Here is a 24,248-nt window from a genome sequence, read left to right as displayed (position 1 = left end):
TACTTAGCAAACCACACAGAATCAAGCAAATTAGATTTCCAGAGGGTTGAGAAGGATTAAAGGAACATGACAGAATTGTCATCTCCCTCTGTGATCTAGAAGCTTCTTTTAATACATGAAAAGCTGGTTCTTACCTAGTCTGCCACATTCTTCTCTCTTGGTGAAGTATTTGAAGCCGTTAGCAGCACGCCTTTCAGCTTTCTCGTGCTTCTTGACGTGCCAGGGAAGTTTGGTGGTGATGTTGGTGACGAAGAAACAGCCGGGTCTCAGACAATGATAATGGCCCCTCATGCGAAACTCACAGTGCTGGAGAGAATAGCAAATACACTCAACTCAGGCTGAGAACATTTTGCACAAGTCTCCGTGGTTCAGTTTTCGACAGTTAATTCACAAGCCAATTATTACATATTACATTAATTTACAATCATTACTAAACCAACCATCTTTTAAACAAAAATGGGGTCTGATCATTTGTCAGTTAGTTACTCATTACTCAGGGTACCAAAGGGAAGAAGTAGGTTACGTGTGCTCATTAAATCCTTTTCCTCTTTCTTTCCCAGAGCATGTGACAGGACCAGCCTCACTGACCAGCGGAAATCTGAAGTTTAGGTTCATGTTGTAGCCGCTGACCCCAATAACAACACACCAATTAGTTCATTTGGCGATTCATCTATTTCTAAAACAGCTCTTTTATCAATTCATTAGTCTGCGTGTGCGTGCATGTGTGTGTCCTCCGCAATGTAACCTGTTTCTGCACCACCATCTGTTTCCAGAGAGGCAGTTCCCCCAGGAGCACATAAACAGAACCCACTCTACTCTGGAGAGGAGGGGGGAGCTCCAAGAAGTGGGGATGGGACGCATAAATGAATTCATTTAAACAGGTTTTGCTCCAAATGCAAGTTGCAGGAAGGGGAGGGCTTTTTTCTATTAATGATGGAATTTTTGATGAAAAGCAAAACTTGTTTATTTTATACAGCTTTGGGGTCTCCAAGGTGGTTTTTGTTTTTTAGTTTGTTTGTTTGTTGTGGTGAAATAAATATGTACCTAGGCTTTTGTCTTCAGTGTTTTAAATGTAATTTATACGTTTTCAGAAAAGAAGGGTATTTGTCTGAGCAAAGGTTATTGCCATGGAGCTAAGGATGGTGTTGGTGGTTGCCAGGGTGTTGCTATGCTTTTTTTTTTTTTTTTTTTAACTTATTATTATGATTTATTTAATTAGATCTTTTTACAGTGATTTCAGCATATTGCTATGAGTTTATAGTTCTGTGTGGTAGTACTATGCAAGGCATTTCTAGTTTTACAATTTGAAATAATTTAGATGATTTTATCATTTTAATTTCTAATCTTCTTTAAATAAGAAAATTATAAATTATGGGTAAAAAATGGGTAGGTTGAGGCCAGAAAGATTTATTTATTTATTTTTTGAAACATTGGAAAATTAATACTTTTATTCAGCAAGGATGCATTAAAATGATCATTTTGATCAAATGAGACATTTATAATGTACACAAATTATTTCTATTTTAAATAAATGCTGTTCTTTCGGTTTATCAAAGAATCCTGAAATTGTATCACAGTTTCCACAAAAATATTAAGCAGCACAATGTTTTCAACATTTGACGACAATAATAAATCTTTCTTGAACACCAAATTAGCATATTAGAATGATTTCTGAAAGATCAAGTGACAATGAAAACTGAAGTAATGATGCAGAAAATTCTGCTTTTTCAGGATTAAATTACATTTTCTAACATATAAAAATAGAAAACGGTTATTTTAAATTGTAAAAATATTTCACAGTATCACTGTATTTTTTCATCAAATAAATGCATCCTTGGTAGATATCTTTTAAAATGCTTAAAAACTCTTACCAACCTCAAACCTTTGAAAGGAAGTGTATAGCATGTGCCACTAATAAAGACACAATAATGAATGTTTGATACAATATTACCTCTAAAAATCAAGCTCACCTGGTTAGGACAAAGACACTGCAGAGAATAGTAGGAGAACTGGTCTCGCACATTCACCAGGTTGTTGTTGGGGTTAATGTGGTCCAGGCAATGTGATTCAGCCTTCCCGGATGTCTTACACACATATTTGCAATTTCCAAACAGACAGTGGAAGTGGAACTTATTCGAGTATTTGCAGTCTGTGGCCAGACAAGGATCACTGTGGGAGATAAGCGTGACGAAACGTCTGTCAGATATTTAAAACTGCACAGAAGACATGGAAATACAGGCAGCACAGACCATTCAAATCATACCACCACGGTATCATGAATTTACAAGAATGACAACGTCTACTCACTTCTCCTGAAACTGCAGGAAGCCAGGCTTGACCTGAGGCTTGGCGTTTTCCAGCGAGGTGGTGGCCAGAGGGGAAGTGGCTGGCATACTGGGCATGGAGGCGGGAAGTTGGGGGATCGATCCGGCCAGCTGCTTCCAGGCTTGGAAAGAAGGGGAAGAGCTGTAGCCCCCTGACACAGCCAGACTGGGCACCTCCATGGGAGGCGTCTTGGCCATGGAAATGGGGGCAGCCATTTGATTAGGGGCGCTATCATTGGATTCCTTGCTCTCGTTGAAAGGGGGCTCTGATTTAACCTTCAGGTTGGCTCTGAAGTGGAAGCTAATGACAGAGAGGTGATTCACCCATTAGAAGCGCTTTAATAGAGCTGCCAAACATAGTAGCAAATTAACATTACTAGATCATAATCATGTAAATTTTCTGTACGTGTGCGTATGTGCGCTTGTGTGTTGGTGTGAACCTTAACATTTAAAAACTTTGATTTATATTCATTATGTTTGATTGTAATGCTCCAGAACTAGAGCGCTCCTCACTTGGCGTGTTTGATGGCTCCATCCACCGTGCTGAAAAGCGCCCCACAATCTTCCACCAGGCAATGAAAATGTATCTTGTGCAAGAAATCACACTGGGCTTCACAAAATCGTCAGTGTCATACCTGTACAAACATGTAAGAAAGAGAAACTTTAAAAGGACGTAAAGGGTCGAACTGCTTGTAAATCCAGGTCAGTTACTCTCGTATTCTCAGTTTAGCTCATCGGGATCTGACTTTGAATAAGGTGCTTTTTTTTATTTTTTTTTTACGTGAACTACAGTATGCCTGAGCCAAAAGCAGCAGGTCTCTGGCTGGGACATTTTGCTAGGGCTTTGTAACTAAATACTGTACATAACATCACATGCTCTGGATAAATCTTCTCTTTCCACATAACAACCTGGGAACAAACACTGTGGATGGCACTGACAAGCAAAAGGGTACATCATAAAGATGGATGGTGACAAAAACCAGACACCATCTTCAACAAAACACAGAGGATGTGCAGCCAAGACATGGCTGTGTTTTCTGTAATGGAAGATCTATTTGGGCATACTGGTGATAGTAGATGACATAAATAACATGTCCATTATTTAAGGTTACAATTTATAGGTTTGTATAAGGGAAAGTATATATTTTAGGTATGCAACTGTTCACCATTTCTTTTCACGTTTTCCCTTGAAAATTTTATTTATTATTCTAAACTGATTTATGTTGAAATATTCCATGTAGTCAAAAATCTTCATAAAAAGTTCATAAAAATCGGATGTATAGGGGAAATATATATATATATATATATATATATATATATTTATTTTTTTTTTTTCAGCAATCTAATATATAAATTACATGTGTGTGTGTGTGTATTAAATTGCTGATGGTGTATAAAACATTTATTTAACATTCATTAAATATATAAATGATTTATACACCATCAGCAATTTAATGTTAGCATACAGGTGAAATTGTAAGGATTGATATAAAAATAAATAATAATAATTAATAAAATAATGAAATAAATAAAAATAAATAAATGAATGTTTGATTGAATAAAAGAAAATACAAATGAAAAATATAATTTAAAAAAAGCATTAAAAAAAAAGACTCACATAACTAATGTGAAAGTAAATTAAACAAGTCTCAGTTCCATGCTTTAAAAAAAAAAAAAAAGTGTAGACGAGACTTTGAAAAGTAAAACTAAAGCTGGAAATGGCTCTATAGGGATACAAGATGATTTCAGGCACCTGCGCAGGTAGGCCCTCCACTGCTCATTGTGTTTCTCTGGGTTTGACCTCTTCATTACCCTACTGAGATACTGAGCTGCGTCTGAGCCGTCTGCCGCCTGAGCTCCCTCCAGCTCTGACTTCAGATCCAAAGCACTGAAGAAACCAGGATTTATCTACACACACAAACACATGCTTAGGCACGTTTCATCACACAGTTTGCAAAAAGACTAGTTCTTCTCGAAGACAGACCAAACACACAAGAGTTTTCGTGCGCTTTATGTTTGAGGGTTTAAATGTGTTTCCGTTCAGTACTGTATATGAAGCAGAGAGAGACAGGAAGAGAGAGCGAGAGAGAGAGAGAGAGAGCGCTGAGCTAAGCCGTCAGGAGAACTAGAGCGAGTTTTCTATTTAAATCATCAAGGTAATGGTACATGCACACCATTTATATTAGTCATAGAAGATATATGATTAAAACAATGTCCATTTTAATCCCCACAAAAACACACAACATTTAAATATCTGTTCGGCACCATTTCGTCTTTTTAAAAAATGAGGGTGACAGTTGCTCTTTTTTTCTCAGCGCTGACTTTTTAATCAAATAATTTACAAAGTCCATAAATAAAGATAGAGCAGATGGAGGAGAAAAAGAAGAAAGCCTGAGAAAAAAAAGCACGGAGAGTTCAAAACAGCTCATCAAAAAACAAACATCTCTATATATCTGCCGTGGCAACCGGCTCCTGCTTCATTATATTAATTTGCGAGCGGCGGGCTGAAATTACACTGTATGAAAAATGGCTGGAAAATTTAAATGATACAAACTCATCCTATTAGCGGTGAAACATTAAAAAACAAACAGCCCCCTCTGCATCCTGCTAATTTGTCTTGGGATGAAAAGCGTTTGATGGATGAATCTTACCTTATTCATAAGTGAGGATAAAAGAGATGTATTTCCCGGCGCAGGGTGTCCGTTTGATTCAGCGCTAGAACACGCAAAACGAACAGTGTTTAGGCAGGATTTGCATGAGAACAGTAAATATTATAATTTATCCGAGAATGTGAATATACAATGAAGAAAAAAAGCGAAGGAGCCTGGAAATTAGGGTTTATGCAAACACACTTTCATCTAAATGAATGTGCAAACATGTCATGCCTCATACTTGATGTGCATTATGAAAAGAGGGCATTATGGGAGAATTTTTGCATTCGTATGATGGATTTCCTCAAAGGAGGCCTTAGCACTGGGAGAAGGAGGGAGCGTGTAAATCTCGTCCTCCTTGATCACTCCACAGACCCACCTTGTGAAGGGGGTTTTAACAAGAGCACTCACACTAATTAACACAATACGGCATTATTCCAGAGATAAATCACGGTGGGGCGTGCCTGGGTGTGAGTCGAGAGGGGGAGTATGATGGGATACCTGTGGTCTTTCTTGCTTAGGTCCAGGCTGTGCTCCTGGACGGACTCCTGGGAGGCCGCGGAGGCGCTGTCGACCGGCTCCTGCTTCACCTCGACCAGATTAAACCGGCCTGCCTGAGCCGGCTGCCCCATCCCTGAGGAGAGAGACGGAGAAAAACAAAGTTATTGTTGGTCAGCATTATTCCGCCGTGATGAGATCCAATCTGACTTCTGTCCCGGCCAAGGAGAAGACCAGGAGTGATAATTATTGTGGAATTATGTCAGGCCGTCAAGGCATTTAAATGTTGATTGAGAGGCAGCAGGAATGAGGGAAAAAGACTCCGTTTTCAGCAGCGCTTGTCACAACTCATTTGCGGCCCTGCCTCTTAACTGGTCATTAAGAGGCATGCTAATGCTGAGGGAAAGTGGCAGATTCAGACTGCCCGCCCCTCCCTGCCGTCGCCGCGTGTCCTTGTTGGCCGCCGACGGACGCCACTGAGCATGCCCAAAAGGAACATCTGCTTGTCCGTCAGATTAGAGGTGACAGCCAATCAGATCGGTTCAAATAGCATGACCTCTCGATCGGATTTTCAAAATAGGTATGCAGACGACGTGGAGAGGAGGAAGGAGGCGGGAGGGACACTGACGGGAATGCGACCTGGCTTTTCCTTCAATCCCCAAATGATTGAAATATTAATTTGTCCTCAGGCTATACAGAGAAAGCCAGGCTTTTGGTAGCCACTAAGTGGTATTTTATTAAAAAACGGCTAGGAGTTCAAGGCACAAAGATGGAGAGCTGAGTGCATCAGCAGTGATTGCGAGGTCGGGGTGGATGTTGTTTAAGAAACCAGGCCTGCTGAGGAAAAGTGACAGCTAGCATCCACCCTGCCCTTGGCCTTCAGTTCAGAGGGCATGGCATTTAACCATGTGAAACGAGAAGAGAGCCACTCCTTTGGGTCACAACACGAGTTTATCAGACAGTGTCACTCTAACCTTCCTGACACGTGTGATTTGACTCTGTGTTGGTTATGGAGGTGAACTAATGACTCATTGTGATGTGTCGGCTTTAGGCACATCACATCCTAATAAAGTTGGTAGCTCATTCCAGCCCTATTTTCAGTCTTCTGCTGTGTGTGACGCTCAGTTGACTAATTACTGCCTGTCTTTTTGCCTAAAATTAGTCTAGTTCGTCCACCTCCATTCCATACAAGTCTGTGGTCTTTATGTGTGAGAAGTACGGTTGTACTGATATTAACCTCCCCGCCTGTCCGTAAATGAATCTGTCCTACATCGGCCTTCTACAAAGCTCTCACTTTCTACTCTCTCGTTTTTTTTTTCTGGGTATAAACTGCCTGACGTTAACAAGGGACGTTTAAATAACGACCATGTGAGGAGAGAGTCATTAAACCTTCAGCTTTGCAGTTTCTATGACAAAAATCGGTGATGATCTAAGAGAGCGAGGAGGGGAAAAACGCACATGCTCACGATGCTGTGTTTTTCTGGAAATTATCCAAGAATAATGTTGTACTGTGTAATTACCTCAACGAAGTTACTGAACTCATGAAAGATCATTTGTACTGGGTGTCTAATTAGCGAACCCCTCAGATTTCAAGATCCTCCGAAACACTCTGGGGGTGAGCATGGATTTAAAAAAAAAAAGTGAGTATTCAACTAGGAAATAACGCCACCTGAACAAATTAGCAAGCTACTCTTTTTACACAGTCAGACTGAGATGTGTTTTCTTTGCAAACTGGCCCTTGACTGAAAAAAAGAGTTCGAAAAAAACAACAAAGCTGTTTGAAAATAGCCGCAGTAAACATCGTTCTCTCTTTTCTAACGCTGAGCTCTGACCACATCCTCTTCAAATTTTACCCAAATGTCCTGTTCACACGTCTTTTCTGAGCAAACGTGTAAAATTAGCAATGCCACATTATGATCTGCACTCTCAATTCTGTGTAGTAGGGGATTTTCTTTTTCTACTTTTCTCGAAGTTACCAAAACTAAATGCAAGGTGCTCACACATCAGAGAACATGCTCGTTTTATTTGCCTTCTTGTAGGGTTGTAGGACTTTTATGAGAAGATCTGTTCCTGCAAAGGCTGTGTCGGCATTATGGCAGCCAACATTTTTTTAAGGATCTTCCACAAATAAGGAGAATTAACATACTATGTTTTTTTTATATTTGTAGTACTTGCAGTACCATGTACAGTAAACATTATTCATGATAATCATTCAGTACCGTGGTATATATTGAAGTACAGTACAGTGACGCCCCCATAGTACATTTTTTGTAAGGAAACCCTTTTACTCACTTGCCTAAAATGCCTATAGAGTAAGAGACTTCACAGACCCCACATCAGTGTTTTCATACTGAAACAAGTACTACTTTTATATACACACCAGCACATACACACATTCCCCTCTCTGGAGCGCTGAGTCATTTCTGCTTCAACAGTTTCTGATATTTCTTCCTCTATATCAGAGTGCATATAAAAAGCTGCTTTGTACCTCCAATTTCTCAACTTAATATTATTCAGGCTCCATTTGGTTGGAACGAGTGCACGCTCAGATAAGAGGCCGGTGATGAGGAAGCATGTAGAACACAGGCCCTGGGATCCTCCTGAGAATGCTATTAGAGGCAGCTTTACAGAGCCCACTCACTAGTTCAGCACTTATCTGCTAATGGATTGTGGGTATCATGACAATGATCGCTGCAATAACAAGACTAGAGCAGCAAACCAGCCCTTTAATATTTTGCCCTAATCCTGAAATCAGAGATTTGAGCAGCGTCTGTGGATAGTATGAGCAGATGACCTGAAAGTGCCCTTTCACTGACGGGTAGGTACAGAGAAAGAGAAACACATGGGCAGAGTGACCCAGAGAACTGATGTTCTCGTGATTAAATGCAGTGAAGAAAACTGATCCTTTGACAAAGTATCTTTTTGAAAAAGTATCTTTTTTCACTCTTGTTATAGATATTAACATTGGGAATATCTAGACCATTGGCTCTTAACTGGTTTTGCTTGACTTTGCTAAAGATTTTTACATGACTAGAAGTATCATCAAATGTTGAAACTGATTAATATTAGAGATGCACAATATATTTATTACCATATCGGTTAACGGCCAATATCAGGGATTTTTTAAATTTATTTATCAGTATTAGTTTCAAAATTAATATCCATTTTGTCACAATGTACTTGACAATGTTGTAAAGCCTAAATTCAGTTAGTAGAATTTAAAATTATTTTAGTTTTTCATGCTTTAATTTTAATTTATTTAGACAAAACAGCATAATTTTAATACTGGATATAAATAAATATCGGCTTATCGGTACTGACCATAAATTTAACGAATAATAATATTTTAATTATTATTAAATTTAATGATTTTAATATTAACATTACACTGAAATTGTATCATATGAATATTAAAATTACTGTCTACAATCTATGTATCATTTAATATGATTGATTTTAGCTTTTAGTCATTTATTTAAAAACTAAATACAATATTAATATCTGCCACTTATCAGTCATAATATCAGCTATAATCATAAAATCAACCATTTATCGGTTATCAGCCATAATATGAAAATAATTATCGGTTTATTGATTTAAACTAATATTAATATTTGAATCATTATCAAATCTAATTATTATAACATTTATTACTAATGACTAATATTTAAATTCATAATTCAATTAATAAATGTTAAAATTACTGTGTGCAACCCACCAGTTGAGAATCGCTGATCTAAACAATTTTCATTCTACAAATGAATAATACAGTATGACATAAACAAACCTGCATCCGGGTTACTGGAGGGCTTCAGGGCAGCGGCTGCCAGTCGGGCCATCATGGGCGATATCAGACCCTTGCTGGCCGACATCTTCTCCATAATGGATGATGCAGCAAAAGAAGTTGGTGTGGATGCTACGGTCGCAGCGGCTGGGTCCCCAGTCGGGGTGGAGGTCTGGGGTAGAGAATCGCTGGGCATTGAGTGACCACCGGAGGTGACGGCAGAGATCAGACTGGCGGTAGAGGGCGTGAGCGACATGGGCATTCTGGGAATGAGGGGGAAGAAGGGATTGGAAGCACCTGCCAGTGTGCTGTTGGAAAGTGCTAGGGCCATGGGCATGTTGCTGGGTAGAGCCTGGGACAGCAGGGTGGAAATACGGCTGGCTGGAGGCAGAGCGGCAGTGGGCTTGACGCTGTGGCTGGAGGACATGGTGGTGGTGGGAGTGGGCAGCATGTGCGGTATGGTGGAGGACTGCTGGGTTGTCGGAGAAGCACTTAAGCTGGAGTTCTTGCTGCTAATGGCTGAGTAGTCCATGAGGTCATCATTGCTGGACTCTTCCAGCTCCTCTTTGGGCAACAGGAAGGAGGAACTGAGGCCCAGCACGCCCGAGGAGCGAATGTGGCGGCGCTCATGCTTGCGCTTATGAGAGGTCATCTGGCTGGTGGAGGTAAAGGTGAAGCCGCAGCCTTGGCGTATGCAGTGGAAATGGTTGGTGGCCTTGCTGTAGACACAGCCTTCGTACTTGCACTCCTCGTATTTGTAAAACTTCTTAAAGCCGTCCTTGGCGTAAGCGTCATCTTTGATGTGATAGCTCTTGTGCTTCTCGATGTCACACTTGTTCTTGAAGGTGAAGGTACAGCCTGGGCGTCTGAGAGGTGGAAAGGATTAAACTCTTAAACTCAATTTGATGTGTGTTAATTGGCATTTGAGCAGCCATCGTACCTGCAGTGGAAGTGGGTGGTCTTCTGCCCGTAGAACTGGCACCCAACCGTCCCACAATCCTCAGTGGCCCGGAACCTCTGGAAGCCATCGTTGATCAGCTGTGCATTTTTCTTATGGAAGTTCTCATGAGTCATGACATCAGAAGTGCTTGTGTACACCTTGTTGCAGCCCACCTGACAGACAGGAAATGAAAAAAAGTGCTTTCATGACACAAAGCATGTGCACGGTTTGGAAATAAACACCATGTGTGAGTTTCAGTTTGTTGCACTGGATGAAATATGCTCGGTATGAAACAGTGGCTTGGTACTTGAGCTCTTGTAGTCTGCAGGGACATGAAAACAACAACTCGAGATGTGACACAAAAATAGCTCAGTTTGGTGATGAACTCAATGTGGGGAGCAAAGAAACAGGTGACCTAAAAAAATGAACAGGAAACATTTTCTCAAGATCTGAGCTTTGTTAAAAATGTACTCTTGAGACAACACACATAAAATATGAAAAGCAACCCTTTACCCAAAAAAACAGGTGTGCGTTTCATGAAAACAGCTTCAAAGAGATAAAAGACAGGACTTTTTTTGTGTGTGTGTGTGATTTGCAATATGTGGCATGCAGAAGCAGCATGGTGAGGTGGCTTGTGGTTGAAACCTTCTTCCATTTAAGGTTTTAAGTCTATATTAGAGGTCTCTGCTTTAGGAAAAGTGTCAGGGGGGTTGTTCGGGGAGACTGTCACTTAGTTCGGTTTGAAAGGCTCTGTTACTCAACAGCAGCACTCAGGAGCTCTCTGGGCAGCAGACGAACATGAACTAATGTTTGAATTAAAACCAGCAATTGTATATCATCTCTGGCACTTTTCACCCCTGCAAACAGGGCAACTTGGCCATATTCAGTCAAACAATGAAAAAAATGCCACTCTGTTTTTTCTCCGTAAATCAGGAGAACGGGTGCCAACATCTGCCTGTTCTCACCACTGTTAAAACAAGAGCTGAAATGTCTAATAACAATTACGCCGTTAGGGAGGCTTTAAAAAAAGAGAGAATATATCTTAAGTCCCGGGCCACTGTTGCCTGCGGGTGAAAAAGCGCTCGACTCGAAAGTGACACCTTGAAAATAAGCAGATGTAAAGAATTAAACAGATCTGGTGGGAAATAATCTTTAACTTGCCACTTGGTACTAAAAGATGAAAAATGTTGAGTTCATATAAACAACTTGTAGAATTTTATCCATGCCAATTAAGGAGTGAGAAAGAAAGGGGGCGATGGGAGAGGTGTAGTACACCCTTTTCACCCTTTTAATTTTTCTTTCATTTATTCTGACAACTTCTGTCTTATGAATAAACAAATGCTCTTGAATGGTCAAGGAAAAAGTTAAAAGAACTTCAGTGCCCTTAAAGATTATTGCATCATATAAAAGTCTGTGCCTTTCGCCTGCCACTAATATTGTGTAGATTTTAGGTTTTCCTCCACAGCTTCTATTTCATAATATTCATGAAAATTGAATTTAATATTTTATCTCAAATCACAAAAAGTTGTATTTGCATGTGTCTGTATAAGGGTGAATGTGCATTTAAATTTTTTTTTGCAAACTAGGGGTTTTTGCTGTGGTTTACCTGCATGCAGTGGTAGTGGGTACTCTTGCCGTTGAGATGGCAGCCGTGGTAGTATACACTGCAGTCATCCAAAGGGCTGAAGCGCATGAACCCATGCTGCAGGGAGTTGTCCCGCTTCTTATGCATGTTATAATGCCTTATCACATCCTGCTTACTGGTGAATCTCTGTAAACAACAGATACACAGAGGTAGTAAGGCGGGGGAGGTGGTGTGTAGGTTCTGAAGGAAACCAGCAATGAGTTATTTTATTACTCATGCAACAGCTGCAGAGCATTGCAGCAAATTGCAGCCAGGTGGGTGAACGGTGCAAAACACCAGCGGTCGTAGCAGCAGGTAGAAGGTGTATTCAGTGTTCCCTACTCACATTGCAGGGTAGAGAACTTGAAAGTGAATACTTTGAAGGGTGTATTTCATTTGGAGTTTGCACTATAGACTCTCTTAACACTAAAGCACAGCATTATGACATTATAGTATTTTCCAGGCTCACCTAATGTTCGAATCTGCTACTTAAAAAGGTTCCTGAGCTAGACTGTTTGTTATGTTTTATTTCACCATTTCTAATTAAGATGGATCACTTGACATGCGAGATCACAGTTGTGATATTCTCTGCTTCTGAAAAATCATGTTCCATGCAGATGGTTTTGGAACGTGCACGGGGAAAAGACAACAAACAAACAAACAAGGCAACCAAAAAATGTTTCTCTTTTAATTCCCGTCTGAGATATGATTCCGTTTTTAATTAAAGTATTAAAGCACAGTTTTGTGCAGGGTTAGACAATAATAATGAGGAAATATGCTAAAATACCCCTCCACGAAATTAAAATCTCCTACACCACGGAGCAGTCTGGGAGAAAAAAACAAAGCAATGTGGGGGAAAAAACCTCACTCTTGAGAGATCAGGGCAACCAAATCTGCAGTAATTGGGCTTGAGCTAATATTACAGGAACTGAAACAAGAGTAGCTGAAATCAATGAGCCTCTTCCAACGTAAATCCATATTTTCTACATAAATGAGCAACAAAAAAAAAAAGACAGAAACATCCACAAAACCTCATTGCCCATCTATGAAGCTTATCTTACAGGCAAACAAAAAATAAATAAAGATATATAAATACACAAAGATAAATACTTAAACCTTGGCTATATATAGTGTTACATTTCCAATCCTGTTTCAAAAGAAGAGAACTGTATTTATATGATATATGAGCCGATGTCCAACAAACGGTGATGACAGGTATTTGGGATGTCGACAAACAAATAAAAAGAGATACTGATCTAGATCCGGCCACACTGAGCGGAACTGTGGAAAACAGCAGGAAATTGTATCAGTTGGGCTTCTGTAGTTAGCAGAGTGGCCACACGGTTGTGCGGACATTTATTTTAGGATTCCCATCGCATTGCAGGATGGCCATGAAAGGAGAGGCAGGGCCGGTATGGAGTGGAGCAAAGGCTGGCAACTGCAGGATAATATTCCAGCACTGTGTCATGTAACATTTTAATGACTTATCAATTCCAAAAACAAGTTCATCTGAGCCTCACCTTTCTGCTAGGGTGCGCATAGTCTCCTGTCTGTCATTGCTAAACTGCAAAGTTTCACTGACGCCTTTACATGCACAGAAACATTCCGGTCATATTCTAATTGTGTAAGTGACATGTAAATGCAGCAACCAGATTGCCACAACTTTAGATTACGCCAAAGTTATTGGTTTATATAAATACGAATTAGATCAATTATTTTTTTTTTACACTGTATATGCATTTGGCAGACACTTATCTAAAGCAACATTATCAGTTCATGAGTTCCCTGGGAATCGAACCCATCACCTTGGTGTTGCTAGTACCAAGCTCTATTGTTTTAGCTACAGGAAAGCTTGCGCCTGTATCAATCAGAATTATTAAAAGGCAGGTTTGGGTTGCTAACATTTTGCAACCACTAAAACAAACCTTTTGGCCTAAGTTTGTAAAAAGTGGATTATAAAAAAAGTGAAATTATAAGAACAAAGGCTTATCCAGAATATCGACCTTAATCAGAAAATGACGTGCGTGTACAATAGCGTCAATGAATTCTTAACCAACGCAAGTCCCAAAAATGGACAGCTTCAAAGGGACTTTTCAGCCGACTCTTCCTACAGTTTGAGGAATTGTTCTTGAATAACAAGAGGCAGCCTGCTGGGCTGAATAAGTCTCTTTTAGATGCAACAGCTGCACTGTTGTCTTCAGCAGGATTCCTGGATGTTTATAATGAAAAATGTAATCAGATGATTAAAAATGAAGTGGGAGATTATGACTAGAGAGGACTTGATAAAGAAAAGACTGAGCGGCTCTCGTTGCGGGAGGATTTTTGATGTCTTCGACAAATGCACCCGTCTTTGCCTGCTCTTTTCCACCATATGCGCGTGAGCCGCTGCTGTCTGTGTTCTGATCTGCTTAATGCTGATTTTGCTGTGCTGAACATGACAACTCTGGGGACATGGATCAGATTAATAATGTGAAAGGAGATTATGAGTGGCCCAAGAGTATTAGCAGATGTCCTTAGGAAAAAAAAGGAGGCATCTTTTGAAAGTATTTACCATTAACCATGAAAAAAAGGAAGGCCACTGTCTGTCTGATTGAGTTTTGAGAAATAGACCGCATCTATCTAAACCTGTTAATCCAGTACGATGGCAAGATAAAAGCCTTGTCCGTAAGGTTTTGTTTGGCTGTTTCCTTGTGTGTACCCTGGCACACTTCAATCATTTCCTCTAACAGTTATCTTTCTCTCCTGTCAGGAAGTGATGGGGAAAGAGTGAAGGTGAGCTTTAAATTGGTGTTGTGGCACTCTCTGCATTATGAGCTTGTCCTTACAGAAGCCAGGTGCTTGGATTTTATGCAGTGAGGGATGAATGTTTAGGTGCGTTGAACTATGCCAGTTGAATTGCAAAAACTACTGGCTGACAATCTTATTTATCATCAAAAAGTGGGTGAACTAAGAAAGTTACAGATGATTTTACTTGCATCGTACTCACCTGATAGTTACATTCAGGGTCCATGCAGTGATAATGCTCTCTGTACTGGTAAGCACAGTGCACATGGCCACAGTGTTGGCTCCCAGAGAACCTACAATCAAGACAGAAATATCATATTTGTGTCATTGTTAGTGTTTTGGCCGAGCATTCTGAATGCAAACATTATCATCACATTGAGCACAAAGATAAACATGATTTGAAAAACAGCAAGTGAGACAAAGCGATCAATTTCAAAAGAGAAAAAAATCAGCGTTTACTGAAATGGAGTAGCATTTCGCTATTTCTATTCCATATACGAAACCTCTAACAATGTGGGGGCTGATCTTGAAAGGGCAATTTAGCCTTTTATCTCCGCTTGATAGATGCCCTAACACTGACAGAGTCATCTTCACGGAGCTCAGAGTCATTACCAGGAACTATAAACACATAGAGAAAACAGGCCTACGCTTCCTCGACCATACGATTGCAATTCACTCTCCAGCCACAGCAATCTCCACCAAATTAGTTCCATTGCCTTCAAAGGCAGTAGGTAGACTCTTATTAAACTGTAACCCCCGACATAATTCACTCATTTGCTCGTGCTTTAAGCCCTGCCAAATCAGCGTTCAGCTCTCCAGGTTAACAGCCTATGCTTTAATCAGGGAAAGGTTAGGCCTAATAGAAAGGTTTGAGTGTGTCTCTGCGCGGCTTCCTCCTCTTCACTCTCGCCGACTGACTCGCCCGGTCTTCAGCGGATTGGCGGCGCTTTAAAGAGGCACATTTCCTGAGTGTTTACAGGCTGATTATAACCCTGACGATGATGACTGTTAAAAACCTCCAATTACAGCTCAAAACACACAAATAAACATTCGCACCGCCGCTGCCAAGAGCACCATCTGCTGAAGTAGAGAAAAAGCTAAGTAATTTTTTTTCCCCCTACTGCCTGGATTATCCCTAGACTGCTTTTACAAATCACTTTGCAGAGTTCATTAAGCTAATTGAATGGCGAATCCACTACCTGCTAAACGTGGGTGGTGTTCTGAAGGACTGGGGAGGTGGCAAGCGCTTGGGGTGGTTTCGTTTGCTTCTTAAAGGATCAGTTCACTCAAAAACTATTGTTTACTCACCTACATGTCCTTTACAAACCCCCTTGATATTTTTCCTTTCATGGAGCACAAAAAGAAAAATTTTGAAGAATGTATTGGTGTTTTTTTTCTCTCAATGCAATTACACTCAATGAGGACTGGAGAGTTTGAGCTCAATATAAGTATTACGAAAGTAGTCTATACACACAAGTGGTCAGAATTGTTGGAACCCATGGTAAATTTGGTCAAAGAAGGCTGTGAAAATAAATCTGCATTGTTAATTCTTTTGATCTTTTATTTTTTTTTAAATCACAAAAATCTAACCTTTCATTGGAGCATAAGAATTTTAAATGGGGGGAAATATGATTATGAAATAAATGTTTTTCTCTAATACACATTGGACACAATTAACGGCACCCTTTTATTCAATACTTTCTGAAACCTCCATTTGCCAAAATAACAGCTCTGAGTTTTCTCTTATAATGCCTGATGAGGTTAGAGAACACCATTCCTTCATCCAGAATCACTCCAGACCCTTCAGATTCCCAGCTCCACGACGGTGCTTCTTCTCTTCAGTTCACCCCACTCATTTTCTATAGGGTTCAGGTCAGAGGACTGGATGGCCATAGCAGGCCATAGCTTGGTTTTGTGCACAGTGACCCATTTTTGTGTTTTTAAGGTTTGTTTTTGGATTATTGTACGTTTTGGAAGATCCAAACATGGCCCATTATAAGATTTCTAACAGAGTCTAGCCTTAAATCTGTTGGTATTTGATAGAATCCATGATGCCATGTGTCTAAACAAGATGTCCAGGACCTCCAGAAGAAATATAGACCCACAACATTAAAAATATCCCTGTGTTCACCAAACCCATCTTGAGTGTTTGCTGCTCAAAAGCTCATTTTTTAGTTACATCTGACCATAGAAGCCAGTACCATTTGAAGTTCCAGTCGTGTCTGACAACTGAATATGCTGGGGATTGTTTTTGGATGCGAGCATTTTCTTTTCTTGATTTTTTTTTTCTTGAAGCCCTCCCAAACAACATGTGGTGTAGATGCTGTTTGATATATATATTTTTAAGGTTTTCTGACCCTGAGACTCAACTATTTTCTGCAATTCTCCAGCTATCGTCCTTGGAGAGTCTTTAGCCACTCAAACTCTCCTTCTCACCGTGCATTAGGACGATATAGACACACGTCCTCTTCCAGACAGTTTTGTAACATTTTCTCTTGATTGGAAATTCTTAATTATTGCCCTGATGGTGGAAATGGGAATTTTCCCTGCTCTACCTCTTTTCTTAAAGTCACTTTCTAATTTGTGAAGCTCAATTATCTGTTGCAGCACATCAGAAATATATTCTTTGGTTTTTCTCATTGTGATGGGTGATTAAGGGAATTTGGACTTTGTTTCCCCTCCTATTTATATTTCTGTGAAACAGGAAGCCATGGCTGGATAATTTCATGTTTATAATCACTCTGGTGTGCTCAAATTTGTAAATATTTTACTCATAAGAATTTCTAGGGGTACCAATAATTGTGCCTAACATGTATCTGAGAAAAACATTTATTTCACAATGAGATTTTCCCCCATTTTCAATTGTCTTAGTTCACATTTACATTTATGCATTTAGCAGACGCTTTTATCCAAAGCGACTTACATTGCATTCAAGTTACAGTTTTTTTTTTACATTTTATCAGCTCTTGCTTTCCCTGGGAATCGAACCCATGATCCTGGCGTTGCTAGCGCCATGCTCTACTATTTGAGCTACAGGAAAGCAGTATGAAAGGTTAGATATTTCAATGAAAGTTCAATGAAAGGTTAGATATTTGTGATTTGTTTTAAATAAAAGATCAAATAATAATTAAGGATTAATAATGCAGGTTTATTTTCACAGCCTTCTTTGATCATATTTACCAAGGGTACCGGCAATTCTGACCATGTGTGTAACTATAAGTCTTCTGAAGCCATTTGAATGTTTTATTAGAGGTATATTAAAATTTAAGCTGCGTTCATGACAGTTCACGAGAGAAGAAGCCTAGTATTATCAGGCTTGTGAACTAATCTTTTTTTTTTTTTTTTTTTAAGTGTGATTGTTTTGATTCAAAATGAATGATTCGTTCACAAACTGAACTGATCTGGTTTTTGAGTTCAATGATCAACTCACTAATCCAGTCACAGCAGTCAACAGCTCGCTGAAAAGAGAAATGATGAATAACACTGTGTGTTTCTCATGAAAAGCAATTGTTTGGATTTAAAACTAAAAAAATATAGTCGTATGGTCCATTTTTATAATATATTTTCATGAAGCTTAAAAGCCTCAGTCCCCATTCACAGAGACTGTATGGGGAAAAATAGTGGCCAGTATAATGTTTAAAATGTCTCCTTTTTTTTGTTCCACAGAAGGTTTGGAATGACATGAAGGTGAATAAATGGGAGCAGAATTTTTATTTTTGGGTGAACAAACTCTTTTAGAAAAGAGATAAGAGCACAGGCTACGGTATGGTATATCACACAGTCGCACCAGCACAGATGCACGTGTTAAACTCACCCACCATTAGCAGCCCCTCTGCGTCGCACTCAAACATTCCCGGGTCCTGTGTACACAGAAGCCCCCTGGGATGGCAGCCCACCCCGGCTGTATCACTTTGCCTCTGGACAATTCCCACTTGCCGCGTCAGGGGGCTAATGGGCCACGCTGCTATTCAGCGGCGGATTAAATATTAATATCGCCACGATACAGAGATTGCCGCACATCTCCCGTTACAATAGAGACACGCCGATCAAAGTTTGGTGCAATGGTGGGTACATAAAAGCATTTAGGAGGGAAACAGTGACTAAACACTACCAGGGAAGCTCTTTAAACATCAAACCGCGGCAGCGTGAGGAGATAAAGAACTTTTTCCCCTTTTGTGGGGGGGAAGGTGGGTGTAGACAAGTTTACAAAGCTGCTTTTTAGCACGACTGTTCTCTCATTAGCGTGGATGATTCCCCCCCACCCCCACCCCCCAATCCTTCAACAACCCCCCAATACACCAGGCTGCATTTGCCCTTTTTATGAGTCCTCATTTTTCTTTTTTCCCCTCCTCTCTTTCCTTTCTTTTTTTCCCAACACGGAAATTGAAACTGTATCTGGGCTTATCTACTGCCTCCCCGCGCATCAACTGCCGAGATGTTTAGACAAATTTTATGCATTATGCAGTGCAAATATCAAAACAGTTCTTGGCAGTGCCAGCAGAAGCCTCATTAAAAATTCCTTAATTAAATCTTCTTGCAAAATGTAATCAGTCCAAGGAGGGTTTTTGTGTGTGCACAAGGATGTGTGTGTGTCTGTTAGTGCCAGGGCTTTGATTTGTGGCCTTCATGTTACGGCTTGGGAGAGTAATCATTAACGCCAAAGCCACTTTGCCTTTTGAAACGCGCCTTTTTCTCTCTTTAAGGCTAGAATAAATAAACAAATGATAATCACCTTTCTACTGGCGCGACAAAAGGAAACAGAAGCCGATATTGGAGTGCGCTGCATCTATCTCCGTGCTTTGTCTGCAGTCGCGAGTGCCTGTCATTTAGTTGATTCAGTATCTTCATTTGAAGTGCAGATATTAGAAATGAAAGCCTCAACTATCTGTGCAGTCATGCCCGATGACACACGGGCACACGCAGGGCAGTCTAATGCGTCCGATGTTTTCACAAACATTTCATGCTGTTTGCTCAAGATTTTACAGAGTTCGGCTTCAGCGCTGGCAGGGAAACTGACACTGGGGGAAAAAATTACTCACTTTCCAGCCTTTAATTCAATTAATTTTCCTTAGTCCATAAACCTGGCGTGCTTACACGTAATTTATCGTCCGCACAGAAAGTGTATTTTCGCAAATCTACGTCCTACTTTATTAAAGTGTAAAATATGTCCTCGATTAAAGAATGTTGTCGTGAAGTTTTGTAAGGGTAAGGATTTGCATACCTGGCGATATATTTCTGGTACACATTGACATCCTCTGTGGCAGGTTTCTCGGGAGGAAGGCCATTCCTATCATAGCACGAAAAAAAAAGAGAAAAGGATTAATGGTATGCATTCCATCAGTAATAAAAACAAACTGACGCAGTATTTACTTATGAGCCATTTCAAAGTTTGGGCTATCAATATACATTTTCTTCGATGGAGTAGCGATTTGGTTTGGGAATGAATCAGGGAGGTATATATACGCGCTTTGATTCATGGCCTCCCAACAATGAAAGCACAGAGGGAAAAAAATGTTTTTGAATGCATAAATTATTTATGTGTGTTTTTGGAGAGAGCACAAATGCAAAGATGAGGGTGTGTGCCGAGTGTCAGAAAGCCAGAAAATGGCTGCGTGCATTTTATTTTGTTTGACTGGCTCTTGTATGAGGGATGACTACGGCTTTTAGGACATCCTGTTTCAGAAACAATTCTCATCGATTTACCAGTTACTTGGAAGTCTGGGTTTGGTGGCAGCGCTTGACTTAGCATCCCACCTTCATTGAATAAGCACTTAAATGGAGGAATTCATAATGTAACACATTATACTCTGCGTGAAGCATTTTGTATACAAGGTGGCAGCAGTTCAGCAGCACTAACTCAGGACTAAAAACGTGAGCAGGTCCAGCAGGGGATGACCTGGGGTTAATCTGCCTCTTTAGGGGTGGTTTTGACAACAAATCACTGTATGTGGCCACATTGCTGGACGGACCAGGGACTGCTGGAGAACAGCCTTAAGGTTCTGAACCATTGATAAGGTTAAGAAAACTCATAGAAAGTGTGCCAACCAAGGCCCTACAAACTTGAAATCTGACTTTAAAGCCAACAGAGGTCTTCTGACACCCCCACAAGTCTGAAACACTGGTTATTGGAAAATCACAGTAATTTCCTGTCAATTTAATGTCTAAACAGTTCAGTACAATTTTCAGAGATTGTCTTACTTGACTGAGGAGACGGTTCCAGTAGTGATGGAGTCAGTCTTGGAGAAGCTGGACTTCATGAAGTCAGTGTTAAAGCCGAGGTGGCCCGCCTGGTCTACGGGCAAACCGGGAGGTCCCACGACCCCCGCGGGAGCAGCTGTATTGATGACTGGTGTTCCTGGGGTTCCTGACGTAGCTGGGAGAACGCTCGGCATCATTGGAGGATCAACCTTCCCAGGGATGAGCTTCTGAATGTTTCGTATATCGTACTTTGACGGCCTGCCGACCTTGCCGGTCTTAAATGCAATGGCACCGCCCATGTCAGGGTTGCCCTCCCCGGGCTTATAGAGGTGCAGGAACTTGACGTTCTCCAAGTCGTACTTGGAGGGCCGCTTGTAGGAATTGCCGTTCTGCTGTCTGAGACTCTCGCCCATCTTCAGCTTCTGGATAAAGTAATCGTACTTGGAGGCACGGGACGCCAGGTTCTGGATGTGTGATGGATTGGTTGGGGGTGGGTGGAGCAAGCTTTGTTTGTGGTCCATTCCAGGTGGAAATATCTGAGCATCTGACCCTGCGAGGGCCGGCTGGATGAGGGCAGTGCTCTTCTCCATTTTGGAATTGAGCTCTTCGGGCTTGGTGTGCAGGGTCTCCCCGGCCTTCAGCTTGCGGATGTACTCCTCGTACTTGGAGAAGCGAGCTCGACGGGTGGCCTCCTCGCTGCTCAGGGAGGAGGGATCTGAGGTAGCTGCTTTCAGTTTTTCAAAGCTAATCTTCTTGGCCAGCTCATCCCGACCCTGCTGGTCTTCATAGCCGAACATGTGTAAGAACTCATTCATGGTGTTGGCGGCGAAATCAGTTAGTGCGGAGGCCTCTCCTATACGAAATACAAAAAAAGTACTTAGATTTTCTTTTATCTAACACAAATAAAATAATACAAAATAAAATAAAATAGCAAAGCCTAATAAGATGGACAGAATGAGGTGAAGGTGTAGTTTAATTGCAGTATAGTGAAATTAATTCTGTAACATTAACTTTTATATAGGTCTGGAGGGAGGTCAGATAGCCAGTCAAAAGGAGACAATTTGGGTTGAAAGCTTCCCTTGCTGCTTAACCAGCCCTTATAAAGGCCAAATTACTGTTCTTTCAGAGCCTGTTTGTGCAACTGTGTGAGCGAGAAAGGGACACAAACCCCTCTGGCACCGGTGCACTTAGTTCTTGGCTCTGATATAGTGTTTACCACAGCAGATGAATGCAAAAAATCTCATCTTGTCTCAGTTTGTCTGTCAGGAGAGCTACCCTGGTACAAGAACACGGCTCCAAATGACAACTTCACAGAGGTGTCAGATAAACTCCCTCTCCACCCTGCCAGGACCCCTGCCCTCCGCCAGACCTTTTTTCCATTTATTTGATTGCCTTTTTCATTGCTGGGCAAATGAGATGGTTAGAGGTAACATTAGCCACGGTCATGGTAATTAATACTAAAATATTTCAGCTTTGGTCTCATATTTCTATGTTATTGCTAAATCGGTCTCTCGCCCATGCTTTTCACATCTCCTTCTCAGCATGTAAAATAATCCCCAAATTTCCATTGCTGCATTGGGGCTAGTCCTAGCCGTGCAACATCAGTATGAAAAGTGATCTGGGAGATCGAAAGGGCATGAAAAATTTAAGAGAAATGTATCAGATATTTGAGAGGAAACTCCCTACGCTTTGCCATGCATCATTTTAGCAGCTTCTAGTGTGTTTGAGCACATCATTTAATCTCAAGTTTAAAGATTAGAGCTTCATGACAGTCCTTACAGGTCTCCACATCTACTCGTTTTCTCAATTCATTGCTGCCTTGGAGTATTACTGTCATGCTTACCAAACAGGGTACAAAAAAGGAACTGAAAATGACTCAAGGTGTGAAAGGTATATATGTATAACTTTTTAAAATTGTATTGATCACAAAAACAGCCATCTGCAGTACGACACACAGAATGCAACAAAATGAATTAGATTAAGAATTTTTTTTTTTTTAATAAAAAATATATATAAAATTATATATTAATATTAATAAAATTATTTATTTATTGTAGATAAGTGTATTGGATATATTTTAATATACATATAAAATGATCAGAAAATGCACTGAAAGCTATAGCCAGATGAGATCTGTGTGCCTCTAATGCTTTAAAAAGTCATTAGACACCAAAGCGCCTGCTATTTTGACTACATTTTGACAAAGTACACTCATTTATTGTTAATTAGCCTCAATTTAATCACTGCTGAATCAGCCACAAATAAAACACTAACTGTAAAAATAATGAGCTATTATTACTTACTGAAGGATATTTAGTGCTACTGTACTTATCTCCAGAACTTCAGTTTGGCAGAGCAAGGCTTCGGTCATAAATTTGGCATCCAGTGACTGTATTTTTGTATAGGTCATGACTGCTTAGAGGGGTTTTGTTGGGTCATGTGATTTTACACAGCTTTAAAGTCAGGAACGACTCTTTAATCTCTGTCCCTGAACATTTTCCAAGGGCAGCAATCAAAGACACTCCTGCTTTGGGTAATTGGACATATTCCATCTGTACCTTTTTTCAAACAGTTGGGAAACTCCCTTCATTTTCTGACAGAAATCCCCTCTCTGTCTCTGAGTGTTATTGTCTATCATTAGCATTATTATTAGTGTCAAAAGTCATCTGTATGATATGCAGCCACTGTACCGTTAAAGAGATAGTTCACAAAAATAATCCACTCATGTTGTTCCAAACCTGTATGATTTTTTATTCAGTTATTCAGAAGATATTTTATGTTCCATGGACAAAGAAAAAACAGGTTTAGAACAACATGAAAGTGACCGGACGACGACAAAATGCCAATTTTCAGGTCAATTTTCTATTTAACACTTTTCATTTTTGAGTGAACTGTCATTTTGAGATCAATCTGTTGGTATTAGAAGAGATGTCGGTTGTACTACACACAGGAAAAGTAATAGCTGTGGCAACAGTAGTAGCAGGTGGTAACAGTAGACAGGACGAGAAGTCTAGCATGCCAGTGGGCGGCTCTGTATGCGTTTAATAGACTATCAGTGTCAGGAGAATGATTGGACTTAAACTGCACACATTATGCCAGGACCTAAGAGGAGATAACCTTTTAAAACAGCATGTAAATGAGTTTTCCCCCTCATCCTTATCTCACACGCTCCAAATGATGTCATGTGCATGTGGTTGGAAAGCCATGGCTTTGGGGGAAAGGTACGATTTGCCTGGCTGAACTCCCAACTCTCTCTCTCTCTCTTCCTCATGTCACTGGAGAGTACAAAAAGAAGTGCTCCTAATCTCACCACTTCATACTGGCAAATTCCAGCCTGTGACAAAGCCCTTGTCTACGTTTGAGGCAATTAAGGTACATTTTTCCCTCCGTGGTGTGATAACAAATGGGCATTATATCTCCTTTCTGTTGACCAAATATGGCCATC

The 24,248-nt window shown here is 40.4% G+C and overlaps 1 protein-coding gene across 1 annotated transcript in view; it reads right to left on the bottom strand.

Annotated features, from left to right (window-relative positions):
* The window catches only part of casz1 (castor zinc finger 1), a 54,291-nt gene that overhangs the window by 8,411 nt on the left and 21,632 nt on the right, over positions 1-24,248 (bottom strand). Inside the window, 14 exon segments of the mRNA XM_058762774.1 lie at positions 135-306; positions 1,971-2,169; positions 2,308-2,625; positions 2,838-2,943; positions 2,946-2,959; positions 4,078-4,232; positions 4,976-5,039; positions 5,477-5,609; positions 9,261-10,123; positions 10,198-10,370; positions 11,804-11,968; positions 14,808-14,898; positions 19,827-19,892; positions 20,804-21,656. Of these exon segments, the coding sequence (XP_058618757.1) occupies positions 135-306; positions 1,971-2,169; positions 2,308-2,625; positions 2,838-2,943; positions 2,946-2,959; positions 4,078-4,232; positions 4,976-5,039; positions 5,477-5,609; positions 9,261-10,123; positions 10,198-10,370; positions 11,804-11,968; positions 14,808-14,898; positions 19,827-19,892; positions 20,804-21,656 (3,372 nt within the window).

This window comes from Onychostoma macrolepis, chromosome 23, assembly GCF_012432095.1.
Source record: "Onychostoma macrolepis isolate SWU-2019 chromosome 23, ASM1243209v1, whole genome shotgun sequence".
NCBI classification, from domain to species: Eukaryota; Metazoa; Chordata; class Actinopteri; order Cypriniformes; family Cyprinidae; genus Onychostoma; species Onychostoma macrolepis.
The sequence above is the reverse complement of the archived record's forward strand: the minus strand, read 5'-3'. Positions and strand labels throughout refer to the sequence as shown.